Source organism: Trichosurus vulpecula, chromosome 5 (assembly GCF_011100635.1).
Source record: "Trichosurus vulpecula isolate mTriVul1 chromosome 5, mTriVul1.pri, whole genome shotgun sequence".
Lineage (NCBI taxonomy): Eukaryota > Metazoa > Chordata > Mammalia > Diprotodontia > Phalangeridae > Trichosurus > Trichosurus vulpecula.
Genome location: NC_050577.1, coordinates 226,574,876 through 226,597,667, shown reverse-complemented (window position 1 = coordinate 226,597,667; position 22,792 = coordinate 226,574,876). Strand labels below are relative to the sequence as shown.

At 39.0% G+C, this 22,792-nt stretch overlaps 1 protein-coding gene across 3 annotated transcripts in view; it reads right to left on the bottom strand.

Annotated features, from left to right (window-relative positions):
* KITLG (KIT ligand) overlaps positions 1–22,792 on the bottom strand; it is a 118,486-nt gene that overhangs the window by 54,104 nt on the left and 41,590 nt on the right. For all 3 annotated transcript variants that reach the window (XM_036761303.1, XM_036761305.1, XM_036761304.1), the window contains exon 2: positions 9,248–9,361. In XM_036761303.1, coding sequence (XP_036617198.1) covers positions 9,248–9,361 — 114 coding nt within the window. The remainder of the gene's footprint in view (positions 1–9,247; positions 9,362–22,792) is intronic.

Below are 22,792 nucleotides of genomic sequence, written 5' to 3'. Positions count from 1 at the left end.
TTCTCTGTATGTTCAGGTTGTTTCCCCTAGTCATTATGTTGTTTCTAAAAGCCAGAGCTATCTCCTTCTTTAAAGATGCTATATGAAATTCCTATTTCCAGAAGTTTCCAGGTCCCAATCCAACCACTGCAGATGGATTCTCTTTTAGAGGTGGTCTCAATCCAACCACTGTGGAAGGATTTTCTTTTAGAGGACTTATCACTGGCATCTGTGTTCTAATGTTGATCCAGAAAAAATCTACTCCCCCTGAACTGATCTCTCCAGGAAGAATCATCAGATGAATTCATTCAGATGAATGAAGTATATGACTCAGTGTCTTCAGCTGTAAAATGAGGGGGCTGGATTCAATGGCCCTCAAGTTCCTTTGGGTCTCTAAATCTATAATAGTATGGTCTCCATTTGCTCCAGAAGCACCAGGTATCGAATATAAGGAAAAAAGAACAATATGAGGTTTGATGTTTTCTGTGTCCCAATCTTCGTCTCCATATTGGCCACAAGTTTTCTCAAGAACCCTGCCAGCTACCTCCTCACTAAGCAGTCCCATTTAGAGACACTGGTGATTTTCCCACAATAACACATGGCTTGCTGGGATGTATACAACAATGTAACCAGATCATCTCCATCTTGTTTCACATGGATTTCCCCTTTGTCTTTGTTTTCTTATCTCTGGGGAACAACCAGCTTAGCTGACAGGAAAAGCCACTGTGCTTCTGTTGTCCAACCACTGCCAAATCTAGAAGCCACCGCACCCTCTGACACAGCACTTTAGACTCCTCTAATACATCTGACCTCAGACACTAGATTTTGTCACCCTGGGCAAGTCACTTAACCCTGTTTGCCTCAGCTTCCTCATCTATAAAATGTGCTAGAGAAGGAGTTGGCAAACCACTCCAGTATCTTGGTCAAGAAAACCCCAAAGGGGGTCACAAAGAATCAGACGTGACAAAACCCCAAATAGGGTCACAAAGAATCAGACATGACAAAATCCCAGAAGGGGTCACAAAGAATCAGACATGACAAGACCCTAAATGGAGTCACACGGAATCAGGCACCCCTGAAAAATGATTGAACAATACACTTACCATTTTCTAATTTGTTGTTTTTTCTCTGATTTTTGTTAGTTTTGTTCAACATGTGATTGCCTCAGTACTGGGAGCTCTTAGTGAAGAATTCTCTACCAAGCAGGATCACTTTCTCTGCCATTAATCCCAAAGAGTTCTGACAAAGACATAAAGTACCTTACTTACCCAGGGTCACACAGCTAGTATGGGTCAAAGGCAGGACTAGCCCTCAGAACTCCCTGAGGCTAACGCTAGCTCTCCATACACATATCCAGCTGCCTCTCTCTAATTTTTCAAAGTCCCTATGTGAATTCCCTTATTACATTGTAAATTCCTTAGAACAAGGTCTATGGTTGAAATTATTTTTATACTCACAGGGCCCAGCATAGCACATCACACACAGTAAGAATAATGACAATATTAATCATAATAGTAACAACAGCCCACATTTATTTAATTCTTAAGGACTTTCATAGTGTTTTTGTGTATAATATCTCATTTTATCCTGAAAACAGTCCTATGAAGGAAGATGCCACTATTATCCACAAATCTACAAATGAGAAAACTGAGGCACAGAATGGTTAATTGACTTACAGAGGTTCATACTATGAAGTGCCAGAAAAAAAAAAAAAGAATTTGAAGTCAGGTCTTATAGGAAACAGCTTGGGCTATATGACTGAGGACTGAACTCAAGTCAGAAGCCCTGGGTTCAAATTTTAGCTGGGTAACTGAGAGCAAATCATTTAATCCACCCTGTGCCTTACTGTCCTCCTCTGTAAAATGAGGGAGTTGGATTTCTCAATGTTTGGTGATTGATTTGATGGCTTCACAGGTTCCTTTTAGCTCTAAATCTGCATCTGCAACTCGAAGATTTTCCTAAGAACAATTCAACCATTTTATCTACTAATTGGCACTTCCTCTCTTAATCCATGTTTGTTAAATGAATAAATGGAGTCTCAGACTAAAGAGCTCTGGGTTACTTCTGGGCCTTCCTAGGGTTTCTTCAGTATGAGATGTAGTTAATTCCATTTTTCTTTAATATTAAACTGAATTTTTCAAAATTCTTCTTATGATCACCACTCAAAAAATAAACAAAAACCAAAATACCTTGCTAATTTAAACAGAATATGAGTTGGAATTTAGAAAAAAAATTTTAAATGCATTCTCTGGTGTCTAACAGCATGGTTATACCACCACATTTTTGTTTATTTGTTCATAGTTGGTATTTCTGACCCAAGAAATGATGGAACGAGTCATTCTCACCTCACAGATGACTCTTTTGAAGTGAGATCAGTTACTCACAGAGATGACCTTGGAAGTCTGCCACTAACACGTGTCCAATTTGCAACTTTTCCTTTTGTTTAGCATCAACTTCATATGATGCTCCTCTCAACTGCCAGACCACAATATGGTACACTGGGCAACATAGCCAACATTTTCCCTAAGCTCCAGTGATCAAGCACTGATGTTAGAAGTCTCTTATGTGACACATGATTAAAATGTTAAATTTGGGGATATTTCTAAAAGGTTTTTGGTTCAGTTAGCTTCAACTATTGAATAGTTACTTCAGGAAGAGATCACAGGTGAAGTGTCTTCATAGAGGCCTAAGAGGTATATTCTTTCACATTTTTATCAATAACTTTAATAAAGACATAGATGTTATGCCCATCAAATTTGCAATGAATGACAGAGTTGGAATCCAAAAATATCTAGAAAGGGTCGAGGTAAAATTCAATGAAGATAAATGTAAAGTCTTCAACTTGGGTATAAGAAATCAATGTTGCAAGTACAAGATGGGGGTAAGCACGTTTACACACCAATTTATCTGAAAAAGAGTTAAAGACTTTTGATAGAATTCATATTAAATGAGTCAGCATTATGAAGTGGTGGGCAAAAGAGCTAATGTTGCCTCAGACTATATTAAGAGAGGTATAGCTTCCAGGAATAAAGAAGGGATGATGTAGTCCTACTACACTCTGCCCTATGCAGACTTTATCTAGAATATTCCCTTTCCAGTTCTAGGAGCCACAGTTTAAGAAGGGCATTAATAAGATGGAATGCATCTATGTCATAAAAGCATCAATTAAAGAAAATTATATTAACTACAGTTAGCCTGTAAAAGAGAAGTTTGGGGAGTGGAAAGAAGGGACATCATCACTATCTTTGCAGGTATATGAAAGGCTCTCATGTGATAGAATGATTAAACAAGAAACAATGATTGGAAATTAGGAAGAAGTAAATTAAGTCTGATGTCAGAAAAAAAAAAGCAAACCTAATCATTAGAGCTGTGAAAAAGTGGAATAGATAGTTTACGAGGTGGTAGATTCCCCTTCCTTGGAGGCCTTCAAGCAGAGGATGGATGACCATTTGTTAAATACGTTGTGATGGGGGCAGCTAGGTGGCACAGTGAGTAGAGCACAGGTCCTACAGTCAGGAGGACCTGACTTCAGATCCAGACTCAGACACTTGACAAACATACTAGCTGTGTGACCTTGGGCAAGTCACTTAACCCCAATTGCCCTGCCTTCCCCCCCGCAAAAAATAAAAAAAAAAATAAATGTTGTGATGGGGGATTGTTTTCTGGTATTGTAGTTGTATTCCCTTCCAACCCTCAAACTCAACTCAATTCACAACTCCTTGGACTACTTCTCCAACCTTACCCTTCCTCCTACCCCTCCCCCACCAAATGCATCCTCCCAACAGAATATAAACTTCTTGCGGGCAAAGACGGTCTTTGTGCCTGTGTTTATGTTCCTATAACTTAGCACCATGGCTGACATGTAGCACTTAATAAATGCTCTATCCGTACCTCTTATCCTAAGATTGTATGATTCTAAGTGGGAACAGAAAATCAGAGAATCAGAAAAAATGGGCATCAACACAATGATAGATTTCCTCCTTAATTTGCCCATTACAATAATAAAAATGATAAAAATTCACAGGTCGATAGAGCTTTAAGGTCTTCTGTATGTTTTCAATTGTGAATGACTTGGTTATTCTCAGTAATACAATGATCCAAGACAATCCCAAAGGACTTACGATGAAAACTGCCATACACTTCCAAAGAAAGAACTGATGGAGTCTGAATACAGATTGAAGTATGCTTTTTTCTTTAACTTTATCATTCTTGGTTGGTTTGTTTGTTTGATCTGCATTTCTTTGTGCAACACAACTAATATGGAAATGTTTTGCATGACTGCACATGTATAATCCATATCAAATTGCTTACCTTCTCAAGGAGGGGGGAAGGGAAAGAGAGAGAATATGGAACTCAAGATTTAAAAAAAATGTTAAAAATTTATATTTATATGTAATTGAGGGGAAAATAAAAATTAAAGAAAAAATTGGACCATAAGGTAACAGTATGAAAGAAATGGTACAAAATGGATTTCTACTGGAGTAAAAGGGAGAAGAATGGGATGATTACATTGTGTAAGATCAATGGGTGTGTGTGTGTGTGTGTTAAATTTTAGAACCATTACCCCCTACCCCAACAGGAGGTGTCTATGAGTAAAAGTAAGTATATATTTATTTTTGCTTTCAGGATAAAAAGATTTACATAATTGTAAGAGAATAGGTTATTGATCTAGGACAAGCCTTTTAACCTAAGTTTCTTATTTTACATTTGAGGAAAATGAGACCCAAGGAAGTGAGATGACTTTCTTAAGGTCGCACAAGTAGTCAACCTCAGAAGCAGGATTTGAACCCAGTCCCTCTAACTATAGAATCAGTTCCCTCTCCCCTGTATCATGCTGGAAGTCATGACTAGAATTAAAAATAGGGATCAGGTACCCATGTGTTTGTGGGAGGTGCCTAACAGTAGAGGTATTAGGTGTGGAAGGTGTGCTCTATTTGTGGGCCACAAACTAAGCAGTGTAGCCAGAGAATCAGGTTTGGCATCAGAAGATCAGGGTTCAAATCTCAGTTTAGCCACTCAGTGTGTAACATTAGGGAAGACACAATCTCTTTGGGACTTAGTTTCCTCATTTGTAAAATGAGAGGGTTGAGCTAAATGACCTCTAAAGCCCGTTCCAGATAACCCGATGATTTTATGATCCCACAGTATCACTAGAATAAACTTACACCACAAAACGTCTTTCACAATTTACAACTAACTACAGAACAGACAAGAGTTATCACTACAACACATCCCCCTCAAAATAATACTCAGCGATTAAGTTGCATGATTTCATGTTAGAACTTTCAGACATAAGTTCAGAAACATAAATACAAGCCTTCAGGAGACAGCAAAGATAAAGAAGCGAATGCTATCCCTGGAAAATGGATGGTACGCCAGGGTCGCCTTGGCATGAGGCCTGGACTCCTTGGCAACTTTCTTGTTGCCAAGATGTCCAGTCATTTGTCCTTGAGGGTCTTTGTTGCATAGTTCATGTAGCAAGTGATTGCCAGCGAAACTCCCCACCAGTGGCTTAGTACAGAAGCCAAAAGCAAAATCAAGCCATCATTTTACTCTTTAAAATAAGCACCCTCTCAGATTACTCATTATTCTATCATGTGTGGTAATTTTGGCACCCCAACTAGACTGTAAGTTCCTTGAGGGCAGGGATTCTATTTTTATACTTTTTCTTTGCCCTCTACAACTACTAGAACACTTGATCACTGTTTCTTGAATAAAAGAGCAAAAGTATAAAACAGGAAATATACTATGAAAATTAAAAACTTTTTAAAAAAAATCCTCTTTGACCTAATCTATTCTCAATCCCAGTTTAGAATGCTAAACTTCTACATTCTAGAAATTTACCAAAATATCAACTTCAAAGATTCACAGAATTTCATGTTGGAAGGGACCTCAGTGGCAAATCCAACCTATACCCATTTTACCTAGGTCTAGAAAATATCCCTAAAGTAGGACACTAGCTAACTGATCCTTTCCAGAAGACCCATCAATGTAGTTAGTGATAGGACCTGCAAATAGTAGTCCTTAAGTTTCAACCACCAAAAAAACAAGAATGGATAAAAACAATTCACACTCATAGAGCGTTTTAACTTTTGCAAAGCATGATATGAAATGAGTAATGGGATGCTGAGAGATCTGCCCAAAAACCAGGGCATTTTTAGGATCTAAAAATGAAGGGATAATTTACAGAATGATGACTGGCGGGACATATCATTTGCTCATGATTCCATGGGAAAATGACTTCGTTCAATTCAACGAAGCACACACTTCTTATGGTATGTTAAGGGGATATTCTTTAGGGATAGATGGAGATAGTACAAGCACCCAACGATGTCTCTTTATGGGTATATTTAACCACACAGAGACATCTAGGAGACTATTCCTAGGAAGACCTGAGTTCAAACCCAGCCTCAGACACTTCCTAGCTGTGTGACCACGGGCAAATCACTTAACCTCTGTTTGCCTTAATCTATTGGAGAAGGACATGGCAAACCACTCCAGCATCTTCGCCAAGAAAACCCCATAGGCACTATTGGGGTGCTATGGTCCACGGGGTCATGAAGAGTTGGACTCAAATGAACAACAAATTAATCACACGTGCTTATAATCCACTGAATGCTGAATCTAAGAGACAGAAAAGGAACAATTAACATGGAGAACTGTTAAGAGAGATATAGCACTGGGAAAGGAAGAATATGCCTAAAAAGTAATTGTTATAATACTGCGAAAAAAACAAGCATTTCACTCCCCATGAAAATTATGCAATTAATAAGCTACAAAAGGGGTAGCTAGGTGGTGCAGTGGATAGGGCACCAGCCCTGGCATCAGGAGGACCTGACTTCAAATCCAGCCTGACACTTACTAGTTGTGTGACCCTGGGCAAGTCACCTAATCCCGACTGCCTTGCCGATAAAAAATAATAAACTACAGAGAAATGTTTTCCTCCTATTAGCAAATCAGAGAGACAATTTGATTTGATCTGACATTTACTCTGAATTAGCATGCATTAATAGACTCACAGTTGGAGGGCTCCTAAAAGGCCAGCTAATGCAAACCCCTTTGCTTGAAAGAAGAAACTAAGGCCCGAAGTCAAGGGACTTCGATCAAACAGTTAGGAGAAGAGCTAGAATTTTAATCCAGTTCCTCTTTCTGTCGATTTTTTTTTTAAATCCAGTTTACAAGGAATTATTGTGATGTATTTTAACGTATTTTTTAAAATTTTATTGCTGTTTTGTTTTCCCATTACAACCATGTACAGATTACTCCTACTTCATGAGGTCTCTTGTAACAAAGTAAAGTAAGACAGTGACCTCATCTGAAAACACACGCAACAAACATTTCCCATCTGTAGTTCTACCTTCTATCTCTATTTTTTAAATTAGCAAAAATCTATTTTCTTTACCTTCCCACCCTACACCCCACTAAAAAAAATTATTGTAAAAAATATGCAGAGTCTAGCAAAAACACATTGCCTCAGTAGCAATGGACAAATATGTGTGTCTCATTCGGAACCCTAAATCCATCATCTCTCTGTAATGCCTGGCACTATTTCATCTTCAGGGGTCTGGAATTATGAAAAGTTATTGTACTGATCACAGTTCTTAAAACTCCCCAAATCTTACAATGTCGTAGTTTTTGTATAAATTGTTCTCCAGATTCTGCACAGTTTATAAAAGTCTTCAAAATTTTGGTTTTCTGCTTATGTCATTCTTGTCAAAAGCCTATTAGAGAAGAGAAACTAGGAGGGGCAGAGAAGACAAAGACGAAGACGAAGAAGAGGGATTGTAATATGCTGTTGTTTGGTCTTTTCAGTCATGTCCGACTCTGTGATCCCATCTGGGATTTTCTTGGCAAAGACACCAGAATGCTTTGCCATCTCCTTCCCCAGCTCTTTTTACAGATGAGGAAACTGAGGCAGAAAGGGTTAAATGACTTGCCCAGAGTCACAGAGCTAGTAAGTGTCTGAGGTCAGATTTAAAGTCAGGTCTTCCTGACTCCAGGCCCCAGAGCAATATCCGCTATGCTGCCTAACTGCCCTTACGCATGGTTTACTGGCTCCAATTTCTATTTGATTTTGGCACTAATGAAATCTAATTATAAATAATAAAACTTATATATAGCTATCCTGTCTATATCACCTTTGCACCTAGTTGTTTGTATATGGTCTCTCCCATTAGACTGTCAGCCCTTTGAGGACAGGCCTTTCTTTGCATCTCTAGGGCTTGGCAGTGGCCTGCACATAGTAAGCATTTAATAAAGCTTCTTGACTTGATTTTACTTGGTTAGACATCACGTTGTCCAATTATCTCATGTTATTGATGAAGGAGCCAATTTTCCTGAGTATATCTGGATGAATCCTCCCTACTACCAACCAAATGGAAAGATGCTTCCTGATTTCTACCTCACTTAAGGAAAGCAGATCCACTTCATTTATACGGGGCATGAAGTTAAGTCCAGAAATACTTGTTGATCTGATTTCATGTTTCCTACAGAGGTATTATTATCCCCATTTTACAGATGAGAAAGCTAAGGACCAAGAAGGATAAGCAACTTGTCTGTATCAGAGCTGGGATTTGAAATCATGACTTCCTGACTCTGCGGACCGCTAGGTAACACAGTGGATAGAGTGGACTCAGGAAGATCTGATTTCAAATCCAGCCTCAGACCTCCAGCTGAATGACCCTACACAAGTAACTTAACCCTGTTGGCCTCAGTTTCCTCAACTGTAAAATGAGCTGGAGAAGGAAATGGCAAACCACTCGAGCATCTTTGCCAATAGAGCTCCAAATGGGGTCACAAAGAGTTGGATACGACTTAAAAACAACTAAACAACAACTTCCCGACTCTAAGTGCAGCACAGTAGTGAAGTGATGATAAGGGGCCATCTAATAAGATAATGAGGAATATCTGAATGCAGCCCTCCTCATGCGAGGCATCTGAAGGATTATGGATAAGAGGAAGGGGCAAGAAAAAGGCAGCCTCCAGGGAACAGCACAGGAATCATTGTTCAACTCACTAATCACCTGACATCTCAACTGTTGTCAACTCCATTGATAAACTCCTCAGAATCTCCTGACAGTGACTTTACTTACCTCCACTGATTTTGGAAGGAAGTGATTAATATCTTTTTTTTTACCCCAACCAGCCAGTATGTTTTTCTCTTTCCCTCCAATTCATCTAAGAAAAATATCTCCCATTTTTAAAATGCATCCTTTTCTTTTTTTTCGATATATTCTTTTCTTTAAAAAAAAATGGATTCTTTTCTTACCAATGTTGTGATCTCTTTCACATCATCGGTCACAGGATTCCCGCAGATCCCTTTGGTTTTGACGAGAGAATTGAATAGGAGCAGCTGAAGATAAATGCAAGTGATAATCCAAGTCTAAATAGAAACAGAACAATAACTCGGTGACCAGCAGTATTCAATTTCAATAATTAGCGTAATTTACCATCTTATGCTTTAATAGGAGCACGTGAGGAAGAGGACTTTTCTTCCGAGGAAACAACCCATTGGCTTCTATAACTATAGAAAAGGTTAATTCCTAAATCTCAAGCATCCAACCTGTGCCTACCAATGAATGAAGAATAATCTGAGTTCAATTAAAACTAGATATCTGGTCCGAATATTCTTTTCAATAGCATTGTTAACTTTGCTAAAGGCTCCCTAGGGCCAATTCCCCAATGGCAAGTATACCGAAATGACAGCACCTGTACCAACTTGCATTGGAGGCTTCTTCCCCAACTCAGGGAATGAATAAAATTCAGCCGCTAAAGGCACCAAAAAGAACTCTTTCTTTCTTTTCAGTGTACGATACTTGGCAAAGATACAGGCAACTGGAACAGGATTTCAACAGAAGCAAAAATAGCAGCAAGATGAAATGTAGCAAAAAAAAAGGACTTCTCCAAATCCAGTAAAACTCCAAAGGAGTAAATGATCATTGTGTTTGATGAGAGCGTTGGGGACCATTCTGACGTGCTTTATTCTAACCTCCTCCTGACGTTACTGGGGAAAGAACTAAAATGTAAGTTTCTTGATGGCAGGGGCTGTATGCATCTCCTGGCACTGGCACTTTGGACTGTAACTGACACACAGTAGGTACTCACTTAACTAAATTTGGTTGTTAAACTGAATTGAATTGTCTGTCTACATGCCGCTTCTCCAGAGTGGAATGTAAGCCCTCTAAGGACAGCAAATAAAGGGAATCAAAGTGGATGTCCAATGATTGAAAATGAATAACCAAATTTTGGCACAGGAATATAATAAAACATCACTAACTTGCCTCTGTCATAACATCAACTCAACACTCTGCCTTGCACATAGGTGTTTCAAGTTAAATAGAACTGAGTTACATGTCTATGTGTTGTTTCCTCTAATAGAATGTATTTCCCTTGAAAGCAAAGGCTGTTTTGACAGGTTTTTTTTTGGGGGGGGGGGGGGGGGACGGGGCTCTGGGGAGTGGGGCAGGAAGCCTCAGCTCCAACACAGCCCTTCACACACATTAGGTGTTTTAATAAATATTTGTAGAATGAATGTTAATGGAAAGATTTCCTTGAGTACAATAAGAGTCCGATACTTCCAGATCTAGAGAGGTTTTTTCTGAAAATGAAAATGTGAACTAGGCATTTTTAAAGTATTTCATAATTATATCTGGCTAGAAATATTTTCTACTAATGCTAACGGTCATGCATAATTATAGGGCATATTTTTTTCAATTAAAATGCAAACTTAGGCCAATGGTGGAGAACCTGCCACCTCAATGCCACATGTGGCCCTCTAGGCCCTCGAGTGCAGCAGCCCTTTGACTGAATCCACACTTCACAGAACAAATCCCCTTAATAAAAGGATTTGTTCTATGAAGTTTAAATTCAGTCAAAGGGCCACACTTGAGGGCCTAGAGGGCCACATGTGGCTCGAGGCCATTCCTCACCCCTGACTTAGGCTGCTTTAACAAGAGCAGGAGAACAATGGGGATTTGCAGCAGCTTCTAATAAAAAGACTCCTTGACAGAAGGCCAGGTTTACCTCAAATCATGTGTCAGGGAGTTCTAGAAAGCAATCTACCTTCCTTTACCATTTAACCAGCTTTCAGCAACAATCTCACTGAAAATCGGATAGGACCACCTTTGGGAACACTGCGATTTTGTTACTTAGTGAATTCAGTTCTATTTATCCCTTATTAAGCACTTACTATATGCAGAGTGCAATGTAAAGTGTGTATGAGGCTGAGAGCTGAGGACAGAGGAAAATACAATGACACAAAAGGCTGTTACCTAGGAAGAGGGCATAAATTTGTTCTGTTTGACCTGGGAGGGCAGAACTAAGAATGATGGGAAGACACTGCACAGGGGCAAATGTGGCCTGGAAGGGCAAACTCCCTAACAACTGGAGCTATCCAAATGTTGACAGAGATCCGTTAGGAGGCAGAGGGTTCTGCCTCATTGCCAAGCTTCAAACAAAAGCTGGAGGACCACTAATTAGTAATGCTATGGAGAGGATTCTCCTTCATATTCAGAGGTCCTTTCCAACTCTGGGATCCCTGATAAATAAAAATATGATCCCTGCTCTTACTGGGCTCACCACTGATTAAGGTGTATACAACACATACAAATAGAATTACAACGCAAAATTGAACCTAAATGCAAACGAGGGGTACAAAGTAAATCTAGCTGCATGAGGTACATTGTTAAGCAATTAAATTATTTATTCCTTTATTATTAGTAAATAATTTTCATCCCTCACCCTACCCCACTCCTGGCTCCCACCCTCAGAAACAGCTTTATCTTAGTTCTACCAGAAAGCTCTGTGAACAATGGTGAGAACTTTCCCAGAATGCCTCTGATACTTGGCTGCCTTAGTGTTTTATAAATACCTAGGAGTCATGGACACACACTTGCTTTCTGCAGTATGTTACAATGGAATGCCTAACTTTCATCTTAGTGTTGGTGTTCTTATGTCGGACGTGAATGTATATGTTCTTGTAAAAGAATATTTTGTAGCAGCATTTTTGTAGGAACAAAGAACCACGAACAAAGTAGATGCCCAAGGACTGGAGAATGGTTAAATAAATAGTGATACAAGGAGGCAATGGAATATTACCATGCTGTAAGAAATAAGAAATACGAAGGATAAGGAGAGGCAAGGGAAGCATGATATGAATTCATGCAGTGAAATAAACAGAAACAGGAAAACAAAAGACACAATGACCACAACAATGAAAAAGGACAGGAAGGAAGGAAGGAAAGAGGGGAGGGAGGGAGGAAGGAAGGAAAGAGGGGAGGGAGGAAAGAAGGAAGGAAGGGGAAAATGAGGGAGGGAAGGAGGGAGGGAGGGAGGGGGAGGAAGAAAGAGAGAGGAAGAAAAGAAGAAAGAGGAAGGAAGGGAGGGAGGGAGGAACAAAGAAAGGAGAGGGGGGAAGGGGGAGAGAGGGGGAGAACAGGAGGGAGAAGGAAGGAAGGAAGGAAGAAAAAATGAATGTCATAATGATAAAATTCAAACTTGGCCCTGGAAAGAGATAGGAGAGTATAGCTCCCTCCCTTCTTTGCTGAGATAGAGAACAAGGGGCACGGACCACTGAATATAATGCTGGGCATTCTTGATGTATTGTTGAGGAGGCTTAGTTAAAGTACTTTTCTCTCTTTTTTTATTCTATGTTATAAGCAATAGCTCTGTGTGTAAAGAAAGGAGGAAGGAAAGAGGGATGGGAAATGAAGGTATGTAAAAACAAAGGCTAGGTACATATGTATTTTTTAAAAAACTGGACAGTCAGCGATTTCATTTCCTGAGTTCAAATCCAGCCTCCAACATTTATTAGTTGTGTGATACTGGGCAAGTCACTTAATCCTGTTTGCCTCAGTTTCCTCAATCTATAAAATGAACTAGGGAAGGAAATGGCAAACTACCTCAGCATCTTTACAAGAAAATCCCAAATGAGGTCACATAGAGTGGGACACAACTGAACAACAACAACAAAAACTCCCAATAAGGAAGTTCCTTCTACCAACACAAATACTACTTAGCTATTAGAGAGTTGCCTGGGAAAATGAGAGGTCAAGTGACTTGCCCAAGGTCACAGATTCAGATTGTATCCAAGGCTGGACTCAACCCAAGTTTTTAACTCTGAGCTTGGCTCTCTTTCCACAGGCCGCCCTCTATCCATTTAGTTTATAATGTTCTCGAGGTTTCAAAAAACAATTTTGCTCTGAGACAACTGTAACGTAGTTACTGCTTATCCAGCCTTTGTGCGAAGGGCTGCAATAAGGCAGAACCTTTTACCTCCTAAGGCATCCCAGTTCACTTGTGGATGATACTAATTGTTAAGAGGTTGGCATTTTTACTAGGTCTAAATCTGCCCCTTTGCAGCTTTTTATCCATTGCTACTAATTCTGCTTCCTGGGGTCAAATAGAAGATTACCTGTTCTAGGTAACAGCCCTTTTAGAATAATGATGATGATGATAGTAATAATGTTATTATTTTAATATTATTATTTTAACTAGCATTTATATAGTGCTTTAAGGTTTGCAAAGCACTTTACAAATGTTATTTCATTTGATCCTCACAACAACCCAGGAAGGAGGTGCTATTATTATCTCCATTTTATAGATGGGGAAACTGAGGCAGGCAGTGATTAAATAACTTGTCCAGGGTCAGACAGCTAGTAAGTATCTGAGGCAAGATTTGATTTCAGGTCTCTCCTGTGCTCTATAGCCACTGACTCACCTTGCTTCCCATCCCTGAACCCCTACTCTAAGCCTTTCCAGCTTGTCAGGTCCTGCCAAGGCTATGATCCGCTAGCATAGTCTTTAAAATCCCAGAGACATGGGGCAGCTAGGTGGCACAGTGAGTAGAGAGCACCAGCCCTGGAGTCAGGAGGACCTGAGTTTAAATTCGGCCTCAGACACTTGATATAGTAGCTGTGTGACCTTGAGCAAGTTTCACTTAACCCTAATTGCCCTGCCTCCCCCCCTCCAAAAAAAAAAAAAAGAAAAGAAATCCCAGGGACACTTCCTATAGTGAAGCACTGGGAAGAAGACTACAGTGGAGAACATATTTGCTTTATTTAGTAAAAATTAAAATCTAGTACTGAAAATCAAAATTTAACTAATTTTCATGGAAGCATTCTGTATTGGAAAGAACTTTTTATAACATACAACATTTTTTTCATGGCTATTAACCAAGGAATAGTCACCTTTTCACTAAATCTCATAAAGCATTTTGATATAAGCAAAGTATTTTGATGTGGAGTCTAAATGCAGAAATGTATTTGGAATGTATCTCCGTTTTGCAGTCAATGCCTCATTTATCTGCCATCATTGGAAAGCTTCTCCTTCCCAGCCTCCCATGTCTGGAATGCCCCCCCTCCTTCACCTCTGCCTGTCATTCTTTAAAAGGTAGCTCAGGCACCATCTTCTACATAAAACCTTTCCTACTTCCCCACTCCAACATCTACTGTCCTTCCTCCCAAACCACCTTACATTTAATAACTGTGTGTACATTTGTATTCATTCACTTTCTATTTATACTGCATAGGCTTAAAATACATGTACTTGCTAACCCCAACCCCACTGAGATGTAAGCTCATTTCAAGGGCACTTCCATTCTTTGTACTGAATCCCCAAGATTTAGCAAGCCTGTGGCACATAGTAAGTGAATAATAAATAAATGCTTGTTGATTGAAAAATAAATGAAGCTTACCCATTTTTAAATGTCCAAAGGTTATTGATTAAATTTGATTAAACTTTAAAATTTGGTTAAAAATAGGATTTGGTTTAAAATAATTTTGTTTTGATGGAAATCTTCCTAAAATGTATTTACACGAACTTGCCTGCCTTCTAAAAGAGCATCAATGGAATATACAAGGGTTCCAAAAGTCACTATACTTTTAAACTTTAATAATTTAAATTATACTAAAACTTTGGAATGACTCTGTAGTTTTACCTCTTTGATAGTTTACATTCAGCATTGTGAACTAAGTATTATAAAAATATGTTGCCCTTAATGGCACAGGTAAAATTGTTGGTATGTGTGTCCCTACATTATATGACTTCAGGATTCTGTAACCTTTGAACTACTGTGTCTGTAATTAATTTTCTTCTCCCTCCTCTCTCCACATAAAGCCAACAGTTATCAACCTAGGAGCAAATCCCTGCCCCTACCCCCATCCTCACCCTCATTTAATTTGCTGTTTCTAATCTATCCATCTGCAGTGGACTAGAAAACCAGATAATCCAGGCTTATTACAATTGTGTGTAAAGTAAAAGTAAACAGCTTCTGAATGAGGGTCCAAGAAATTTTCCTATAAATTCAGTCTTGGCAGCTCAGTGGACTTTTTCTTCCTTTCTGCTTTTTCATGGATTGTCAGTTGGGGAGCTAAGGTTGCAGATAGTCTTCATATAAGTAGGCTTCCCTTTTTCTCTTTTTCCTCTCCATCCTGGCCTGTGTCTCTTCCACTCACTCTCCCTCTATCCCTCCCTCTTTGAAATATTGTTCTGAAATAATTTCCCAATAATTTTGCCTTCGCGCTTTAAAAAAAAAAAGCGGTTTTCAGCATAGGTGACCATCTCATCTAAAAGAGTATTATTTTCTAAGTAGTGCTTTTCCCCCATCATGGCACATTGCATTTGGTTACTTTGTTTTAACTCTCTACAAACTTTCCTCTAGATCACCCTCCTGGTGAGATAACCTCTCAATTTCATGATAGCCTTTCACTGCATAGACACTGGCCAATCCACCATTTTAATTGGCAGTCCTAGATTTTCAAAAACAAAAAGATGTTTAGTATGGTTATTAATTTGTATTAAACTAATTTTTTATGGAAAACAATATACATAATGTTCACAACAACATAAATGGAAAGGACCAACATGCACCCAAAAAAAGAATCCAGAAACTGAAATATGATTAGACAATTACAGTTACTGAGCTTATCAGCGAAGAGATGGAAAAATGCCCCTCCCTCCCTTCTTTGCAGACATACCAGTCTATCAAAGGCACCTGGCAATGCAGTTGATACAGTACTAGGCCTAAAGTCAGGAAGACTTGAGTTCAAATTTTGTCTCAGACACATAATAATTCTGTGACCCTGGGCAAGTCACTTAACCACCAGCAGTCTCAGTTATAGAATGGGGCTGACAATAGCATCTACTTTGCAAAGCTGTTGTTGCGCATCAAATGAGCTAATATTTGTAAAAAGCACTCATATGTAATATATATAACATATATAACATATAACATATAAATGTTTATGCCATTCCTCTGTGAGTATAGAAAAGCGTATATACTGTTAGATTTAATTGATATTTTGGTTTTTATTTTTTATTACAAAGGATGGCTCACTAGATAGAGAAAAAAGAATTTGGAAGCGAAGGTGATGGAAAACAACACATATCAATAAAAGTAAATTTAAAAAAAAATTTTTATAAATCAAAAATATTCCAGGAAAGAACAAGACTAAGGTATAAATGACCAATACTGGTTTCTTCCCTGATAGAAGCAAGGGAACACCTGATCAAAAGGTGAAACAAAGATACTTGGGCATGAGGGGGGCAGCAGTGCACATCACTAGATCCTAGCTCTGCTTGGCCTTTCCGTCTAGTAGGGACAAGAGCTAACTTACACGTATGATATTTTTTAAAATCAGTCATCCCAATGGAAAACAATGAGTTCACAGAAAATGAAAAGCCAGAGACCACAAGAAGGGAGACTCACAACATCCACAAAGAAAACTATTTGACAGATATTAGATTCATGGTATGCATGCCATATTTTTCTCCTTCTATACAAACCAACACAGATGGCGATCAGAGAGTAGGAGTACCAGAAGAGAATACCTCAAAAGAATCCTCACACCAACGGCTGATCAAAACTCCTCTTCACCTTATCAGATGGCTTTTACTGAGTAGGTCATGGCCAAAAAAGTCACCACTTGTCAAAACTCAGCAAAGCTGGGCACAGACAACGGATGCTTAATTCATTGCCAGGTTTATACTTGAAGTCTTTTGGTGTAGAGATGTAGAACCCAGAATATCTCCATACAATTGTTCTGTTGTTGCTCTGGTCATTTCAGTCCAGTCTGTTTCTTCATGACCCCATTTGGGGTTTTCTTGGCAAAGATACTGGAGTGGTTTGCCATTTCCCTCTCCAGCTAATTTTTTTGATGAAGAAACTGAGGCAAACAGGGTTAAGCTCAAGGTTACACAGCTAGTAAGTGTCTGAGGCCAGATTTGAACTCATGAAGATGAGTTTTCCTGACTCCAGGCCCAGCATTCTATCCACTGAACCACTTAGCTATGTACTAAACTGTCCCTTTAAGGCAACAGTTCTTAATCAGTAGTCCTTGAATTTAAATAAATGTGTGTATATACACACACATATATATGTACATATATATGCATACATACATTTGTAATATATAGATAAATGTATTTCAATATCTTGGTTTATTTCATAATCCTATGTATTATATCATAAGCATGATTCTGAGAAGTAGCGTATAACAAAAAAAGGCAAAATCCCCCTTTCTAAGGCTAGTTGCTGAGTTAAACCTTTTAAGACTTCTAAAAGACATCACAATAGGAGTTTGGTGGGCTGAGTCAGGCAAGTATTTTCCACCCAACGACCTAAATGTACTTTTGTCAAGTTAGATTTTCTAAACCTTGGAAGACACCACAATCCTTCCCCGACATAACCTAATCAAGGCCTAGAGAACACAGAAGAGTAGGGCAGAAAAGGGCCTAGAGGCCATCTCTTCCAACCCCACCATTTTACAGATAAGGAACACAAGATGTAAAGAGATTAAAATCAAAGAACCAGTTCATGGCAGAGCTGGGACCAGGGAACCGAAAGCTGGTGTTACCCAGATTAAAGAAATTAAGAGTTCATTGTGACATACAAGTCCATGTTAAAAGGTAGGCAAGAGTCCACATGGTTTATTTGGTGACTTTATTAATTTTATTTACCCCACTAAAAAAAGGTACGAGGCCTGCCTTGGACAAAGCGGCACCTGTTGCCAAAATCAACATTCATCTTCTCTTTAATCTCACAATCCATCCAGTAAAGCAGCCAGTTCCCTGGCAGCCTAAATGTGCTTTGGAAGAAAGCCAACCAGATTAGCTTCATAAAGCAAGTTACCAAGAAACAGGGTAATTCGGCCTCAATTCAGGTTACTTGAGGCCAGGCTAACCATGCCTCTCTTATTTATTTATTTACTTGTTTGTTTGTTTAATCTAGTTTAATCTAGTTGTGATTCATTGAGGAAAAATTAGGATTCTAGTTCCTCGAAAAACCTAGCTTAATTTTTTTGGAATCAGCGTAAAATATTTTTGATGTGAATAATTTAGCCACAACACATTTACATGGCCTTATAAATTGCTTTATAGCCATTCATTCTTCTATGTGATTTTTCTCAAGGACCCTCTGAGACATACACAAGAAAAGTTATTCTCATTTTACCATGAGGGATACACAGGTTCAAAGTATTGGGAAGGAACCAATCATAGATCATTTGATCAACCAGTCAACTTGCATTTATAAAGTGCCAACTATGTGTTTATCATGTGTCTACTGTACTGTTAGGGATACAGCTACAAAAAGAAGACAGTCCCTGTCCTCAAGGGGCTCACAGTTTAATGGGGGACACAATACATGAGTGGTGGTCAAGAAAGGGAGTTATGGTTCCAGGAAGTGGCAAATTTGTTGAGCAGAACAAGAGAGAAATCCATTAATATACCTTTTTCAAAGTCAACAGTAAAGGTGATTCGATTACAGTTCTTAGAGAAAGGTAGAAGGAGGTTGGGGGAGAAGGAATTAGTGGCCAGGTGCCCAGGAGGACTCTAGTTCCCAGGGAGTGCAGAACTGAATGGCTTAACTTCTCCCAAACATAGCTTCTGGTGGCCTGGTTTATAATCTAGTAATGGGAAACAACATGTACTGTATACAATATAGCTAAAAAATAATTTTAAAAGAAAGGCACCCGCAGATGGAGCAATCAGGAAAGTGTTACTGTAGAAGATGGTGCTTCAGCTGAGCCTCAAAAGGAAAGTAGGTATTCTAAGAAGAGGAGACAGGAGGAATATGAGGGAAGGGGAGGAGAGCCAGTGGAAAGCCATGGAGTGTTGTATATGAAGACCAGCAAGAAAACCAGTGTGGATGGACAGTTGTGTGCTTAAAGGGGAGTAAAATAACAAGGCTGGAAAGGTCAATTAGGACTAGAAGAGACCTCAGACATCATCTAGTAAAACCCCTCCACTTTACAGATGGGGAAACTGAGGCTCAAAGTCACACACAGCAAGGATCTGAATGGGCTTTGGATTCTTTCCGTGACATCCCCGTCTCATTGTTTAAAAGATGCATATAAAATACGTGGAATAATCATGAACTTACTCAAATTCTTCTCCAACTCTAATTTTAAAATGGCAATCTGAACAGGAGAAAAGACATTTGAGCTGCTCTTTTTAAATTTGTATGAGCAGTTATTCAGAACAGTTGTGAACTGGAAATTAAACCAAGTCCATGTTTGGGCTCTGAAATGGCACTGAAGAAACTGTTAGGTTTTTTGAAGAGAAGAAAAACATTTTTAAATAAGCAAAGATAATAAATCACAAAAGCCAAATTGTACAGAGATCACTGGATCATAACAGAGGTGGAAGGAACCTTTGAGATGGGCCAATCCAACTTCCTCATTTTACAGGTGAGGAAACAGAGGTTAAGTGGCTGGCCCAAATTCACCCCAGTTGTAGAGTAGGGTCCCCAAATCTCCCTGGGCTTCACTTTCTTCATTTGTTAAATAAAATTGGTCTCAATGGTCTCTTAGGTCTCTTCCAACTCTAAATCTATGATTCCAACCCCCACACTCTTCCCATATGTGTCATCATTCTAGAGGAAGGCATGCCTACCCAACTGAAAAACAAAGGAAAGGATTGTGTCATAGAGGTGTACCCATGTCATAGAGGTGTACCCCTTGGTGGCTTCAAGTAAAAACCGAATCCATTAAGATTCATCAAAATATGTTTCAAAAAGGAATCTGGCTGTATCATAATTCTTCTAGACAAAAAAAAAAAATCACCCTGGGATGAATTTTCAGTAGGTCATGTATAAATGATGGTAAAAATTCAAAACTGAAGCAAAATCCTTGAACTACTGTAATCAAATAATTTTAAATCTCTACTCACAACTCTCTCTAATCTGTGTTCAGATATTCTGGTGTTTTGTAGGGGATACTTCAATACTTAGCTGAAGTATTCTCTCTGTATGTACACTCTCTCTCTCTATTTATATATATATATATATAGGGTTACTTGCCCCACTAAGAATCATGATCCAACCATACTCATCCACTTCTTGTCTATTTCTTTTACATATAACCTCCATAGAAGATGTACCTTTCCTCTAAGTTTATGGATATTGGTATAGTATTCAGGCTATTTATTTTTTATCTTTTACTCTTCCACAAGATCAAGTGGCCTCATTTTTAGGTCATCTTCTGCAACAGGTTTTGCCATAGGTGCTGCAGTTATGTCCATCAATCAATCAACAAGAGTTTATTAAGTATTTACTCTGGGCCAAGCACTGTGATGAGTGCCGGGGCCCAGAGACTGGATCTGTGACTTCCTTGGTACTAAGGACTACCTTTAACCAGTACAATCTTGACAATTTATAATTTAAGAAAATTGCCTGGGGGCACCATAACTAGGTGGAGCAATGGATAGAGTACTGGGCTTAGAATCAGGAAGACTCATCTTGTTGAGTTCAAATCTGGCTTTAGACACTGTGACCCTGGGCAAGTTACTTAACCCTGCTTGCCTCAGTTTTCTCATCTGTGAAATTAGCTGGAGAAGGAATGGCAAACTACTCCAGTATCTTTGCCATGAAAACCCTAAATGGGGTCACAAAGAGTTGGACATGACTGAAAAATGAACAACAATTGAGAAGTAAATGACCTGTCCAAGGTCACACAACCTGTCTGTGCCAAAGGAGGGCCTTGAATCCAGTTCTTCCCATTTTCAAGGCCAGGTTACTTCCACCAAGCCATGCTGCTTCTCAGGCATTTCATTCTAATGGGGGAAATAAGTACATGTAGGATTCATATAAAGTAAGATCTATCTAGCAGCTGGGAGAACTAAGAAAAAGTTTACATATATGATCATCATTGTACTGAAAGACACATGTCCAATGTCCCATGAAATGATGGTTCATCCTGCCTTTCATGATACAACAAAAACAAATCTTCAAATTCCTTTATTCATTTCTCTCCAAAAAAATATGGAAGACTTTCTTTCCATTGAGTGGCAACCTTTCATGCCTGCTGATTTCACTTATGGTGAGAATGTCCACATGGGTGTGTGGTTCAGTTCTCCTAATAGCATAACCATTCACAAATAATTATAAAAGCTAACTTTTTATAGAGTTTTAAGGTTCACAGAATGCGTTTATGTGTGTGTGTGTGTGTATGTGTGTGTATGTATGTATTAGCTCATTTGACCTTTACAGTAAATCACAGTGTGAAAAAGGTGATATAATCATCCCCATTTTACAGATAAGGAAACTAAGATTCAGGTTAGGTGTCACCCAGCCACCTAACTGGAAAGTATCTGAGGCAGGCTTTAAACACAGGTCTTCTTGACTCCACTGTTCCAGCTAAGATGCCTAAGTGTTCTACCAAAGCACCGAAGATGCATGAACATTCCCTCTATGACTAGTCCCTATGGAACAATGGGGCCTTTCCATGTGATACAGCTAAAACCTGCTACCCATGTTTCCTCCCTCAGCTGAGAGTGAAATCCCTTTGAAAAGCAAGGACTGTCTTATTTTCTGATTTAATATCCCTAGTACTCAACATGGTGTTCTGCATATAGTAAATGTTTAATTCATTCATTCATTTAATAGTACCATATCACCACCATACTATACCACCATGTAGTCTGTCTCCTTTTCTGTCTTTATCTGTGTCTGTCTCTGAATCCCCACCCACCCACCATCCCCCCTGAAGAGAAGCAAGAACTCTGACTAGAGGGAGATGGAAGAAATGAACTAAGGCCTAACCTATGACTAGTTCAACTAGGTTAAAAATCATTTGCCTGTAGATGCTTGGGTACACACAATCTCAGGTATTACTGCATCCCAGCTGTAACAGGCAGCTTGGTGACAGAGTGGATACAGCACCAGGCTTGGAGTCAGGAAGACTCATCTTCCTGAGTTCAAATCCCCAGCCACAACGGGAGAAAGTCTATTTGGGTGAAGGCAACTACATGGTGACCTTGGTTGAAAAATTGTAAGAGTTGAAACAGAAATATGAGCTCTTTCAAGACAGTTCTCAGACACCTGATGAAAGTATAGACGAAAGCTAAGTGTCCATTCCCTGGTTCCCCAGGTCCTTGGGATTTGGCTGCCACTGGTATCTGGAAAATGAGGGGGGAAGACTTTGGTCACAAGACAAGTCTCTTTGCTTTTTTAAAAATAATTTTTGGAAAAAAAATTTTAAAAAAATAAAATAAAAATAAAAATAAATAATTTTTGTTTTTTGTTAATATGAACTTGACAAGCACAAACAAGGGGACTTACTAGCTGTGTGACCCTGTCAAGTCACTTCAGCCTGTTTGCCTCAGTTTCCTCATCTGTAAAATGAGCTGGGACCAACCACTCCTGTATCTTTGCCAAGAAAACCCCAATCACAAAAAGTCAGATCCAATTGAATGACAGCAAGAACTATTATCTTTTCCTTGCAAGAAGTTAAGGATTGGTGAGTAAAATAGTGACTTATGTAAATAAGTGTTTAATTTTTGTAAACACAGATCTAAGGCAGTCCTCTTTTAAAATTCA